General features: G+C 38.7%; 1 protein-coding gene and 1 long non-coding RNA gene across 2 annotated transcripts; one reads left to right on the top strand and one right to left on the bottom strand.

Moving 5' to 3' along the window:
- Positions 1 to 342: 342 nt before the first annotated feature.
- Positions 343 to 2,210, bottom strand: LOC142522985 (uncharacterized). Its single transcript, XM_075626612.1, has 4 exons — positions 1,782 to 2,210; positions 1,506 to 1,698; positions 899 to 1,066; positions 343 to 804 (listed from the first exon to the last, which is right to left on the bottom strand). The coding sequence occupies exons 1-4, from the start codon at positions 2,162 to 2,164 to the stop codon at positions 757 to 759; spliced, it is 792 nt and encodes a 263-aa protein (XP_075482727.1). The 5' UTR covers positions 2,165 to 2,210; the 3' UTR covers positions 343 to 756.
- A 9,033-nt stretch (positions 2,211 to 11,243) lies between these two features.
- Positions 11,244 to 12,485, top strand: LOC142522682 (uncharacterized). Its single transcript, XR_012814501.1, has 2 exons — positions 11,244 to 11,470; positions 11,676 to 12,485. It is a non-coding gene; the product is annotated as an uncharacterized LOC142522682 (long non-coding RNA).
- The last annotated feature ends 2,821 nt before the right edge of the window (positions 12,486 to 15,306 follow it).

The following is a 15,306-nucleotide window of genomic DNA, read 5'->3' as shown; positions in this document are numbered from 1 at the left end:
AGAAGTTTCAGGAAGATCAGCCTAGAGTGCAGACAAGTCATGCACCGCCAGTTGTTCGGTATGAGTTTGATCGAAAAGTTAAACGAATTCTGGACGACAGAGTTTTGGGTCAAAGCAAGAAGAATCGAAGAGTTGATTACTTAGTCCAGTGGGTGGGCGATTCTGAGGCAGATGCTACTTGGATCCGAAATGTTAATTTGTGGTAATTTGAAGACGAGATTGCTGCTTATGAGAAAAGGAAGGGCTTGCTAGGGGTTTCGACGAGGACGTCGAGTTCTTCTAGTGGGGGTTGTTTGTTAGACCCTTAAAGCTTGGCTCGATTTCATGGCATGATCGCGGAGTGCCATGAAATAAAGTGTTGATGCCTAACACTTAGTTATGGTCTACATAACTTAGGTATATTGAGTTGGCTAAGTGTATGAACAAGTTGGCACATTGTGGGGATGTGTTTGGTGCAGAAAAGGTGTTGGCAATATTGAGCTTGGTTTCCATTTCGAGTTGACTGATTTGGGGACACATGGCAGTCATTTCTGATGGTTTAAAGCAGTTGTTGGGAGTTTGAGACACTTGGCAACATTCAGAAACAAGTGGCATGCATGCAGGGCAGTTAGACATGGCAGTTACACTTGGCTCCATGCAGATTTGACAGGTGTCCTAGACAGTTAATTTCGGTTTTCTGCATTGTATTGTGTTTATATGCTTTGGCCTTGAGTTGCACAAGGCATTCACGAGTGTGAGCCTTCTTTGTGTGCAAACCTAGGCTTCCTTTTGTAATTCTGATGACATGCCAGGCGAAGTTTGCATCTAACAACAGGAACAATTTAATAATTCTGGCCACAAAAGAACAGGAATGAGGAAAAAAGATGAAAATTTTGAACAGTGATTCAGATACTCGCACCTTTTTCATCGAACACTGCTGAAAATTCAGTGAATTAAACCTTGAAGAATCTCCCAATACCCTGATTTTTCCTGGTGAATGTTTAGTAATTGCACGAAGCCTCTCATTTACTGGAGATATTCTCCAAGTCATTTCATCTATTCCGTCATCCTGACTTTGCTTGATTAACTGCAAGAAGTGATGAGAAAATTAAACATATAAAAAATTCTTTAAATTAATGGAAGCCCGGGGACAATGTGGAGCAGAAAATACTGATCAAGTTATGCAACTGAATGAAAAGGTGTCCTGCCCTTCGACCATAGCAAACCAATACTGTTGTCTCTTGGTTAAGTTCTACAAGACTGTCACAGTGTTCTCACTTGAAACGTTTAACATACATAATTTTCTGCGGCATCAAATCTTCCTACAGTGACAGAGTTCCCATTCATAAAAGTTCCTTCCTCGATATCCTCCATGAAGATTAATGAAGTACACACAAAAAATGAATGACACTGACAACAATCAAATATCTTTCTCGAACCAAAAATCAAATGCTGAAATTCAGCGGAGAACGAAAAGAAATTGCAAAATTATTCAAATGGTTTTGTACTGAGAGTATTATGATTACCATTCCAGGTGAAAACTTGAAACGTTTAACAGACATGGATTTGGAGGTCTCGGGTGACATGTCATCCACCTCAATATCCTGCAAAGTATCCCCATTTTTCAAACTTTGGGAATCAATGACCCCCTTTTCACAAGCATTATCGGCGTCTCCAGATTCCACGTCAACACAGCTTGAGAAATTGCTTCCAGAAATACTAGTTTCGGAAAGTCCACTTGTGAGGTTTTCGCCCCTCAAAATCTTACCCATTGATACAATTTTCACTGATGTGTCCATTACCCGATAATTGCCATTTGTTTGATGGCTTGGTATGGGCGGCGGTACGAAATTTGAAGGGGGGTTTTCGGCATTATTGTTGTTCTGGGTAAGTATTTTCTGGGTCTGGGAGTGACGGTCGAAGAAGTGCTGGATCCCGAATTTGGAAGGCTGCGATGGCTGATGATTCTGATTGGTTGATTTCTTGAGTCCTGAGCTGTTTTTCTTCCTGGGAACCATGGATTCCTCCAACGAGTAGTGCGTGCTTCTTCTTCACTCACGCTATATTGCTGGATCGCCCATTGTCCAAGATTCTCTCTACACGGCTGGTAGCCTGGTAGTGTGTGTAATGGCTTTCTCCTCGAGGGCGGAACTTTTTGTGGTTGGGCTTTTTGGTTTCCCGTCATTCTTCATTCCAGCAATTTTTTTGGATATAATTTACCTGCACGTCCTCCACGTTTTGTCGTAGTTGCAAATATATTTTCCACAAAGTGGTCCTTCCCTCATTTTAAAAGAAAATATATAAATAGTCATTTTTCAAAGATAAGAACCAAATTCAAATAATACTTCATCAGAAATTAAAAGATGGTGAAGGAATAGCTTGGCCTTTACAATCAGTCAATCATAGAACTAGTTGTTCTTGATAAAAAAAATAATAATAATAATTTTTTGGCTCTATGATCGGTCAGTAAAAACAAAAAAACAAGAGTGTAATTCTGAAGTTAGAAATCTACGGTCAATGACTAACTGTGGATCATATTCAACAATAAAGTTCGAAAAATATATTTCTTTAAGCCCACTAAATGTCTCGCGGTGCTCAATACTTTAGTTGTAGTCGAGTTATAGTTTCCTGGAAAACACACATAAATGGGTGCAATAACAAGACCATGAGAATCTCGAACTAAGCACAAAAATTTCATGCGAGAAGGACCTTGGAAAATCCCATCGGATTGGTGGCTTACTCCAGCTGTAGCGATATGTTGTCTACTTTGATTAGGACATGAGCTTGTCGGCGAAGAATTATAGCACACACAGGAAATGAATTAATGGCAGTATTTGGGGGCAGGTTTTGTTGAAAATCGCAGAAGGAAGGAAACCATCGATACGCGGTTTCACACGGACGAGGAGTTCCCCTAATTCAGAAATCATTATTTGTTCGAGTTCTCTCTCGTCTTATAGCATTTGAATGCTTAGTTCAATAATATTTGTGAGGTGTTTGTTCTCTTGTATTAAGAGAGTGTACGTTCTCTTTGGAAATATAGTGAGTGGTTGTGTGGGGACCATGACGCTAATCAAGTTCTTAATCATCATTGGGACTAATTAATCAATTAGTACTACAGGGTCTAAAATTTTTTTAAAATGCGGAACGTAGTGACATAAAACATATATACATCTCAGTATAAAAGTACAAGTCCTGTACCACGTACATTTATTCAACTAAGGTTTAACAGCTAATATCATGTGTCTAACCCTATCTCTAATCCAAGTCCAGAGCCTCCACTCTAATCACGATCTCTCTTCATCTTCTCAACCCTGAACCTGTCCCACCTGTTCTCATGCACACATACAAAACAAGACAACATCCGGATAACTCCGGTGAGAATAAATCCCAATATAAACAATGTAAACATGCAATCATATAAAAACATATACAAAAGCATATAACAATTATCATTCACATGCAGCCAATCAACAAACATGTGATATTAAAACTGTAAATCAACTAGTCGTATCAGACTTGACTCAAACAACGCGTCGTCTCAGACTCGACTCATTCCTAATCTAGGGATCCCGATTTTGAATATTGAGAATTATGTCGAATCTCAGTCGATAGGAATGAGTCAAACCTAAACGGCATCGATATAATTCCTATATCCAGTGTCTGGGCGAAACAGCCACAGAATTGACGAATCAGTCAAAGATTAAGCGAATCAGCCAATAATTAGACGAATCAGTCAGGGACTAGGTGAATCAGTCGATGACTAGGCGAATCAGCCAGTAGCTAGGCAACTCGGCCGATAGCTAGACGAATCAGTCTATGACTAAACGAATCAGTAATCAAAACATGCAGTGGCTATAAATCAATAGACTACAAACATCAATCTCATTAACTACAAATATCAATGCAGTAAACTAGGTATGTGATTTAGGGAAACTCGAGTCAAACCTCACTCGAGTTGTGCAATCCCAACTCAACATTAATTTATACCTTTCTTTCTGTCACTCTGACTCTGTCAAAGTCTCGAACTCAAAGCCTGACAATATCAATCTGGCAATAACAATATCGAGGAGTATAATATCAATAAATTACTCCAATCAAATCTGTTCTGCTCAATACTCAATCTAATTCACTATCGATGGCATAACGGTGCAATATCGATATACCCAACAATACCATATTAGTCAGATATCACTTCCAATATCTCATAATCGATAACAATTCAATTCTGATATCAATTCCATTCAAATCAACTCTGAAAATCATAACAATTCTGTACGGTATCCGTTCTTCAATCCGGTTTCGATTATACAATGTCTAATATCGCAAGAACATCATATATGAATCATATCCGATTCCTTCAACATCATAATTTCAAATCATATCAAAACGTAGCAAAACTTACGTCTAGTTGAAGCCTGCGCCGATAGGAACACAGTACTGAAGTCGGATTCAAAATCGGACAGGCGGATCGTTCACAAATCACAAATCTATACGCTAAAAAGCGTAAGGATTTCTTAGAGAAATCCTCGACTCTTCCTTCTAAATTCTGAAGAAGGAAACTTATATATATATATATATATATATATATATCTCATGCATGTAAAGATACGTGTCCCATTCTCCCTGATTTTCAGTCGGCGCTCGGGCGGTTATAAACTACCGCTCGGGCGCCGAACACTCTGCCCGGTACTCGGCTTGTTATCCATTGGCGCTCGGGCGGTAATTTTCTACCGCTCGGGCGCCACAGGTTCTGCCCGAATGGTATTATTATTGAACACTGGCGCTCGAGCGGTCATTTTCTACCGCTCGGGCGCCAACAGTTCTGTCCAAACATTGTACTTTTAATATGTTTTGCCCAATCTGGTCTCGAAATGGCCCGGCTATAATCACCTCAATTTTTAATCAATAATCTCAGATTAACAGAATCAAAATCTCGGGCATTACATTTCTCCCCCCCTAAGATTTGATTTCGTCCCCGAAATCACAGGCAATCAAATTAGATATCAGAAAGAAATGTAAAGCAGAAGCTGAATCAAAATACTCACATCAGTGAAATAACTTAGGAAATCTCTGTCTCATATCAGACTCAGTTTCCCAAGTAGCTTTATCGAGGTCATGACGACTCCACTGAATCTTCACAAGTGGAATAGTCTTCGTTCTGAGCTACTTTTCTTTACGATCAATAGTCTGAATCGGTTTTTCGAAATAGCTCAATGTCTCATTCAATTCAACTTCGTCTGGTTGAATCATATGTGAAGTATCTTGCATGTACTTCTGCCATAAAATTACATGAGAGACATCATGTATTCCGGATAATGAAAGCGGTAAAGTGAGTCGATAGGCACGATCTCCTATCTTTTCAAGAATCTCATACGGCCCAATCTATCGCGAAGACAACTCCTCTTTCTTGCCAAATCGGACAATTCATCTGAAAGGTGAAATTTTCAAAAATACTCGGTTTCCAGCCTCAAATACCAACGGTCTACGTCGAGCATTGGCATATTTGGCTTGTCTATCCTGGGCTGCCTTCATTTTCTTCTGAATCAGCTTCACTTTTTCAGTCATATCTCTGATCATGCCAGGTCGATATCAGGAACCTCAGAGATATCATCCCAATAAAGAGGGGATCAACATTTCATTTCGTACAACGCTTCGAAACAAGTCATTTCAATACTCGTCTGATAGCTGTGGTTGTACGATAATTCACAAATGACAATAAATCATGTCAACTAGTGCTAAAATCCAGCACTACAGTTCTTGGATATTCTCCAGTACTCGGATAGTTTTCTCCGACTATCCGTCAATCTATAGACGATAGGTGAAAGGGTTTATAATATATTCTGCCAAAAATACAAAATCAACCGAAAATCATGGTATGATATAGTCAATTTTGGCATTCAATGCAGTCTAATCACTCTTCTGACATAACTCTTGATCGTCTGATCTTATCTGTACATCATCCTGTACACCTAATATATGCAGATTCAAGCATTCTATCAATTATAATCATAATCACATTGCATCACAGTCTTAGGAAAATTTCGATAGTTTCGTCACCAATCCATAGAAATGTACTCTCATTTCTATTTAAGTATCAATAATCGGTATAACCCATCTCCTGGTTTCTATCTTTCTGTCTTTATCTGTAGGTAATTAGACATTCCAGTACAAACTCTGTCACATCTACTCTCATCTGTTTCTATCAACACCTTTTCAGCTATCAAAATGCATACAGAATAAGTTATTGCACACTGTCTGGCAATATTTATCATTTTAAATTCGGAACATTTGGAACAATAGATTGGTTATTCATATACAAGACAGTATTACTTACCTAATTCAAACACAGATTCAAAACAACAGCAAGCTTCAATCATATTCAAAATATCACTCATCGGTACTGATCTGCTAAACTCATAAACCGCAAATGTTTGACACTGATATCCACCTCGGCCAACTAATTCCGGTTTAACTCTGCTAAATTCAACAGATATATCATATTCAGATATAACACACCCTGAATGTAATCTGTCTCAATCAGGATTCACCATTTCAACAGTTTCTGATATCAAATCAAGGCTAAAATCAATCTCTCTGATTGGAATCGAATCAGAAGTCTTATCGGGGAAAACATTATTAACTTTCTTATCATTGGTAAATCAGCCAATGATAGACTCAACTTCAGTAAATCAACTGAATACATAAGGAGTCCCTCTGTTCCTTTCTGTAATAATCGAGTTATAGATAGTACGAATTATCAAAGGAATTCTCAATCTAGAATCCTTATCGTACACTATTCATCCCTTGGCCATCTCATGTCCGATTCTCACCATCTTCTGGAACTAATCTAGGGTAGCTCTGTACTTGGTCAGCATATCAATATCAGTAATGCAGTCTCAAAACCAGACAACACTAGTACAATACAAGCTACCACACGATCTAACTCAATCTCATTCTCATCCTACTATAGTATACGATATTTTACAGAATTCACTGATATAAAAACTCTCCCCAACTAGTCAAGAGATACACTACAGTAGAATAAAGCCTCAACAGGCAATGCATGACTCAATGCAAATCGTTCAGAAATAAACATATGGGAAGCATCCATATTCATCAATACAAAAGCAGGATAACTACATCAAGAACAGTTACCTGCAACATCATCATCTGGTGCTTCCTGAGCCTGCTCCTCAGTCAAAGCAAATACTCTGGCCTGCTGTCTAGGAGGCTGGCCAACTGTCTGACTTCCTCCTGGCCTCTGCTGTGACTGAGATGGTGCTGGCTGAAATGAAGGAAAAACAGCTGATCGTCTACTCCACTGTGCCGCTGATCCAGATGATTCGGCTCTCTGGGATCCTTGGGAACCCTTCTGTGGACACACTCCGGCAAAATGTCCCTGTTGTTTGCAGAAGTGGCAACTACCAAGTATTCCTTGGCATTGCTCAGTGGAATGTCTCCCTCCACAATTTCCGCAGTAAACTCTGGTATAACTCTGTTCGGAACCACTGGAGCTAGCAGAACTGCCACCAGACTTCTTAAACTGCTTTCCTCTAGCCTTCAGAAAATCTTTCTTTCTACCACTGCTACTGTCACTCTCGAATCGGGGAGGTGGTTGCTGTGGTCTCGATTCTAGGGGAACAGATGCAGCTCCTCTCTGCCTTATCAGGCCCGCTTCAGCGTCCTTTGCTCTATTAATGGCATCAGCAAAGTTATTCGGTCGCCCTGTGTTCACCAATGTAAATATATCGGGATTCAAGCCATTGATGAACTGATCAGCAACGGCTTCGTCATTTCTAGCCACATGTGGAGCAAACTTCAACAAGGTAGAGAACTTGGTCACATATTCTTCAATGTTCAGCTGACCCTGTCTCAAATTGGCAAATTCCGCCCCCTTGTCTTTTCTGTACGACACTGGGAAAAATCTCTGATAAAACTCAGTTTTAAATACATCCCAAGTAATAGTCGTACCCCGATGCTCCAAGGCCTTCTTCATCGTAATCCACCAGTTCTTTGCAACATCAAGCAACTGGTGCCCAATCAATTTAATTCGGCGCTCATCACTGTACTCCAGTGAATCAAACAGCATCTCAATGTTATCTAACCAACTTTCACACTCAACTGATGTCTCAGTACCCTTCAGTGTCGGTGGTTTGAACGACTGAAACCTTTTCAATAATGTCTCCATTGGAGTGGCTGTATCATCCATTGGAGGATTCGATGTGCTACCCTGTTCTGCTATTCTTCGAGGAGGCATATCTGAATATCAAAAGGATTAGTAACCCCAATCCAACAAACCTGTTTCAATTCTGTCCCTCCTCCGATCATCTTACTGCTGATCGAGAATCGGTTCAGATTTGTTCCCAATAATACATATTACACAATCAAATCAGATAAGTCAAGTAACATGTATTATATAAAGCAGTAAATCATGCTAGCAATCACAAGCAAGGAAGAAAAACTCAATCTACCCCGCTCACTAGCTTCTATCTCAGTCTAAAGGATCTATCGCTCTGATACCACCTGTTGTGGGGACCCGGACGCTAATCAAGTTCTTATTCATCATTGGGACTAATTAATCAATTAGTACTACAGGGTCTAAAATTTTTTTAAAATGCGGAACGTAGTGACATAAAACATATATACATCTCAGTATAAAAGTACAAGTCCTGTACCACGTACATTTATTCAACTAAGGTTTAACAGCTAATATCACGTGTCTAACCCTATCTCTAATCCAAGTCTAGAGCCTCCACTCTAATCACAATCTCTCTTCATCTTCTCAACCCTGAACCTGTCCCACCTGTTGTCATGCACACATACAAAACAAGACAACAGCCGGATAACTCCGGTGAGAATAAATCCCAGTATAAACAATGTAAACATGCAATCATATAAAAACATATACAAAAGCATATAACAATTATCATTCAAATACAGCCAATCAACAAACATGTATGATATCAAAACTGTAAATCAACTAGTCGTATCAGACTTGACTCAAACAACGCGTCGTCTCAGACTCGACTCATTCCTAATCTAGGGATCCCGGTTTTGAATATTGAGAATTATGTCGAATCTCAGTCGATAAGAATAACCCTAAACGGCATCGATATAATTCCTATATCCAGTGTCTGGGCGAAACAGCCACAGAATTGACAAATCAGTCAAGGATTAAGCGAATCAGCCAATAATTAGACGAATCAGTCAGGGACTAGGTGAATCAGTCGATGACAAGGCGAATCAGCCAGTAGCTAGGCAACTCGGCCGATAGCTAGACGAATCAGTCTATGACTAAACGAATCAGTAGTCAAAACATGCAGTGGCTATAAATCAATAGACTACAAACATCAATCTCATTAACTACAAATATCAATTCAGTAAACTAGGTATGTGATTTAGGGAAACTCGAGTCAAACCTCACTCGAGTTGTGCAATCCCAACTCAACATTAATTTATACCTTTCTTTCTGTCACTCTGACTCTGTCAAAGTCTCGAACTCAAAGCCTGACAATATCAATCTGGCAATAACAATATCGAGGAGTATAATATCAATACATTACTCCAATCAAATCTGTTCTGCTCAATACTCAATCTAATTCACTATCGATGGCATAACGGTGCAATATCGATATACCCAACAATACCATATTAGTCAGATATCACTTCCAATATCTCATAATCGATAACAATTCAATTCTGATATCAATTCCATTCAAATCAACTCTGAAAATCATAACAATTCTGTACGGTATCCGTTCTTCAATCCGGTTTCGATTATACAATGTCTAATATCGCAAGAACATCATATATGAATCATATCCGATTCCTTCAACATCATAATTTCAAATCATATCAAAACGTAGCAAAACTTACGTCTAGTTGAAGCCTGCGCCGATAGGAACACAGTACTGAAGTCGGATTCAAAATCGGACGGGCGGATCGTTCACAAATCACAAATCTATACGCTAAAAGGCGTAAGGATTTCTTAGAGAAATCCTCGACTCTTCCTGCTAAATTCTGAAGAAGGAAACTTATATATATATATATATATATATATATATATATATATATATATCTCATGCATGTAAAGATACGTGTCCCATTCTCCCTGATTTTCAGTCGGCGCTCGGGCGGTTATAAACTACCGCTCGGGCGTCGAACACTCTGCCCGGTACTCGGCTTGTTATCCATTGGCGCTCGGGCTGTAATTTTCTACCGCTCGGATGCCACAGGTTCTGCCCGAATGGTATTCTTATTGAACACTGGCGCTCGGGCGGTCATTTCCTACCGCTCGGGCGCCAACAGTTCTGTCCAAACATTATACTTTTCATATGTTTTGCCCAATCTGGTCTCGAAATGGCCCGACTATAATCACCTCAATTCTTAATCAATAATCTCAGATTAACAGAATCAAAATCTCGGGCATTACAGGTTGTACTCCAAAAAAATTTTAGTGAAATTGTTTTCATCTTGCCCTTATTTTTTACACTAATAATTTTGGGGAATTTCTACGTAAATCTCGGTGTCAAATTTATTATTTATTTTCGTATTATTATCTCAAGTTGCCATACGTAAGACCAACAGAGCAGTAAACCATTGAGATCAGGTATCCATAGCATGTGGTTGTCAACTCCTTTATTCCAAAAATATATACCTTGATTTTGATTCCACCAAATTCTATTGAATATTTTATTCTTTTTTCAAACAATCTTGCTGAACTTTCACTCTCGTTGGAGAATCAGTTTTTATCGAATGTGTAATAATGTTTAGGTCTATTTAGAATTGTACATAATTAAACTAATATTTTTTTTCTTACAATGGTAGTGAGGTTTTTAGTATGTGTTTTTTTATTCAAACTCATATATTTGAGTATAAGATATAATGTATACATTTAAAACATATTATTTTTATATAGTGGGGTCGTTTGGTGTGGATGATAACTTAACATGCACAGTTAGTTGCACATTTAACATGAGAAAATCAATTATACTGCATAAATCCCCATATATTTATTTTTTTATTACTCATAGCAAACATTATTTTTTTCGATCCACAAATTGAATTATATTGATAATACATGTGAAATATATCACGCTTATCTAAATACTAATAATGTAATAATATTATGATATTTTAAATATTTTCCCCACTTCAAATAAATTAAGAATTTTCTATTTTTAAAAAAATTAATTAAAAATCAATATAATTATTTTATTGTTGCTTTCTAAGAAATGGGCCTGAAATTTAAAAGCCCAAAGAGTGAGTGAAAGAGAAGTGGGTATGTGGGATTCATAATCCAATCGAAGAAGAAGAAGAACAAAGAAAAGGAAATGGCGGCTTCAACACCTCTAGTTCTACTGGACCAATCTCTTTCCCTCTTTCCTCTGACCTCTTCGGGTCTACAAGACAAGGACCCGCTTCTCTTTCACGGTGCTCTTCTCTTCCAAACATCAGAATCTATCTCATTCCAACTCTTAATATTTCTAAGGTTTCATTTTACTGGATTCAGGTTTTTGTTTTTCTGTATATATGGATTAAATTCAATTTTATTGGCTTACGTGTGGATTGAGTTCGTCTATACATGTGGATATACAAGCAAACGTTATCTCTAATTTTTGGTGAACAAATTTAGCCTTTATGATGCATATATCAGTTTCGGAAAGCATTATAGGGTATGAATTATGTACACTTAGGGATTTGCTATTGAAGCAGCTTGGACGAGGAGATCCCGTGGTGAAGCAGCCAAGAAACCAAACAGAAAATCGTGGAAACAAAGGACAAATATGTACATGAGACCCTTCTTGCTGAACGTCTTCTTTTCCAAACGCTTTGTCCATGCCAAAGTGATGCACCGAGGAACTAGCAAAGTGATATCGGTTGCAACCACAAACGCCAAGGGTCTGAGGAACAAGTTGCCTTCCCTAACGAACAACGATGCCTGCAGGGTCATCGGCAAGCTGATTGCCGAGCGATCGAAGGAGGCTGATGTGTTTGCCATGTCGTATGAGCTCAAAATGAACGAACGTGTCGAGGGAAGGCTTGGAATCATTCTTGATACTATCCAGGCGAATGGTATCATATTTGTTTGACAGCCCTCTGAGTCTTGAGATGGCATGCCTTTCTTATCCATATTTTTTGTATAGATGTTGAAAACAAATATGATATCGTTCAATTTTAGATGTTGCAAGGTTATTTTTGGCTCATCAAAGAGGTATCCTTTGTTTGATATGTGTCACAGAGAGATTTGGCTGCAGTGGCTTTGCATATTGCAAGTGTAATGCTCATTGGCTTACCATACCCAACAAGACAGATTTACACGGCCATCTTGTCTTCTTCCACATTCAACACAACCAAACCAGTGTGCCCCCACACATAAAATTCAAGCAGCCCCCTTTCATCTGTAAAACCCCGTGAGTCAGTAACCATGATTGTAAAAACCACGCATAACTAGTGAACCCAAGTTAAAACTAAACTCATAGAAAATCTAATAAATAATAAATGCTTATGGTAGTCGTTGATTTACATATTATCCATAGAATATATTCCAAATTAAATCCATCCTTGTCGCACACCAAGAAGAGTTGCCATCAGGAAACGGAATGTTGGTCTATTCCTAATGGTGGGTTTGTTTCCACTGTTTTCTCTGCTAGTTGTTTGCTAAGCTTGCTCAGTACCTGATTTTCTATTTTCCTGTTGTAAGGCTATTTTAGCCATGTTCTGCTGCAATAAAAGTTATCATTGTTTTCACCAAATATTGGCTTTATCTGTCTTTAACATTCAACAATTGGTAACATAGCCAGGTTGTTTTATCTGTTGTGCATTAATTTTTTGAGTGATCACAAAGAGAATGAGCGACGACAAGACTTTGACGACAATTCCTCATTTTGATGGTCATTATGATCATTGGAGTGAGCTGATGGAAAATTTGCTCAGAGCCAAGGATTTATGGATCTTGGTGGAGAAGACTTCAACGAACGTAAACCAGGAGCTCAATTAGCTGAATCCAAGCATAAGCAACTTGCGGAGGCTAGAATCAATTATCACAAGGTCAAACACTATCTCTTCCAGGCTTTGGATCGCATTGTCTTTGAACAAATCTTGGACCGTCGTACATCCAAGATTATTTGGGATTCCATGAAGCTCAAGTTTGGAGGCAATCCCAAGGTGAAGAAATCTCTTCTCAATTCTCTTCAATTCTCTCATAAGAGAATTCGAATTTCTGGCTATGCAAAGAGATGAAACAATCGCAGAGTATTTTGCAAGAGTCATGGTTGTCTCTAACAAAATGTGTAGCAATAGAGAAGAGATGCCCGACTCGAAGAATGTGGAGAAGATCCTACGGACCTTCACCGAGAAGTTTACCTATGTTGTGGTGTCTATCAAGGAAGCCAAAGATACTGACAACATATCCATCGATGAATTACAAAGTTCATTTGTGGTACATGAGCAAAAAATTCGACAGGTGAACAACGAGGATGAGGATCAAGTTCTAAAGGTAGAGAACTGGTCTAGGTCTAGAGGCAGCGGAAAGGTACTTTCAGAGGCAAGGGTCGAGGAAGAGGAAGGACAAAGTTTAACAATGCGGCTGTTAAATGCTATAAATGTCACAACTTGGGTCATTTTCAGTATGAATGCCCAGAATTGAACAAGGAGGCACATTATGCAGAAATAGAAGAGGAAGATGAATTATTATTGATGGCTTATGTGGACTTACATGAAGCCAAGAGAAGTGATGCATGGTTCATAGACTCTAGATGCTCAAACCATATGTGTGTTAATCAAGGTATGTTACAAGCTTGGATACCACTTTTGGCCATACTGTTAAGCTTGGTAACAACACCAGGATGGAACTTGGAAATTGGTGGAAAATGAATTATCAAATTAGAATGGAAAGGAATTAACTATGTCATTGGTGATGTCTACTATGTACCTGATCTTAAGAATAACCTCTTAAGTGTTGGGCAACTTCAAGAGAAGGGATTAACAGTGATATTCGAGGATGGTACATGCAACATTTCTCATCCCCGGATAGTCACAATAGCAGAATGCCTCATTAGCACAAACAGAATGTTTGTTCTGTTAAATGAAACTTATGGCATAGTCTCTGAGGACAGATGTCTCATTATCAATACTAAAGATCAGTCTCAGCTTTGGCATCATCGTTATGGACATCTTAGTTACAAAGGACTGCATTCTCTACATTTGATTGGATTGCTAAAAATCATTATTTCCAATATCATCTGAGATGCTTGTTTGAAAAGAAAACAATATCGTGTTCCTATTCCCAAAAGGAATCAATGGAGAGCAAATGAGAGATTATAGGTAGTTCATGCATACCTCTGTGGCCCCATCTCACCAGCATCAAACACCCATAAGAGGTATCTACTATATTTTATTGATGATTTTTCAAGGAAAGTTTGGATCTATTTTCTGGTAGAAAAATCAGAGGCTTTCTATCTATTCAAATGTTTCAAAATGCTGGTTGAAAAGAAAACTGGAATGCCTATCAAGTGTTTGAGAATAGACAGAGTAGGAGAGTTCAATCCTACATAATTCAATGATTTTTGTAAGCAACATGGGGTAAAAAGACAACTGACTGCAGCTTACACTCCACAACAAAACGGAGTGGTCGAACGCAAGAATCGCACAGTGTTGAATTTGGTAAGAGCCATACTATCAGAGAGACAGGTGCCCAAAACTTTCTGGCCAAAAGCTGTTCGATGGATAAATCATGTATTAAATCGATCACCCACCATTGTCGTGAAAGACATGACCCCAGATGAGGCATGGAGCAAGAAAAAGCCATCATTGGAGCATTTTCGAGTGTTTGGTTGCGTGGGATATGTCCACATACCAGATGCTAGGAGAATCGAGCTTGACAATAAAAGTGTAAGTTGTGTATTACTTGGAGTTAGTGATGAAACGAAAGGCTATAGAATGTTTGATCCAACTGTCAAGAAAATTATTGTGAGCCGTGATGTAGTTTTTGATGAAGATCGTATGTGGGATTGGCATGCAAGCAATAAAAAGAACAAACAATGGAATTAGAGTGTGAAGACAACACTAAAAACACTCTAGAAGTTGCAGAACAAAGTGTTGATGGAGCTGGAAGCTCATCAGAAGATGAAGAAGATTCGGTACAGCTAGGTGGCTCTGTCACTAAGCAGGCCGAGTAAGCACAAATTAATCTTATCTAGCTAACCAAATTTAGCCTTCAGAGAAGACTTCTGAGTCCGATAAAGGAACCGGAACATTACGACTTTAATTTCTTGAATAAGGAAAGCAAAGCCAGCGGGCTCTAAAAAAAATCTGGTCTCAGAACCG

The sequence above is a fragment of the Primulina tabacum genome, chromosome 13 (genome assembly GCF_025594145.1).
Source record: "Primulina tabacum isolate GXHZ01 chromosome 13, ASM2559414v2, whole genome shotgun sequence".
Classification (NCBI taxonomy): domain Eukaryota; kingdom Viridiplantae; phylum Streptophyta; class Magnoliopsida; order Lamiales; family Gesneriaceae; genus Primulina; species Primulina tabacum.
The sequence above is the reverse complement of the archived record's forward strand: the minus strand, read 5'-3'. Positions and strand labels throughout refer to the sequence as shown.

What these genes read in the sequence shown, in the direction of transcription:
- LOC142522985 (XM_075626612.1), bottom strand. Translation starts at nt 2,164, where the DNA reads ATGACGGGAAACCAAAAAGCCCAACCACAAAAAGTTCCGCCCTCGAGG. An exon ending in TCAAGTTTTCACCTGGAATG is followed by an intron (nt 1,067 to 1,505) that starts GTAATCATAATA and finishes CACTTCTTGCAG; the next exon opens with TTAATCAAGCAAAGTCAGGA. An exon ending in AGCAGTGTTCGATGAAAAAG is followed by an intron (nt 805 to 898) that starts GTGCGAGTATCT and finishes TCCTGTTGTTAG; the next exon opens with ATGCAAACTTCGCCTGGCAT.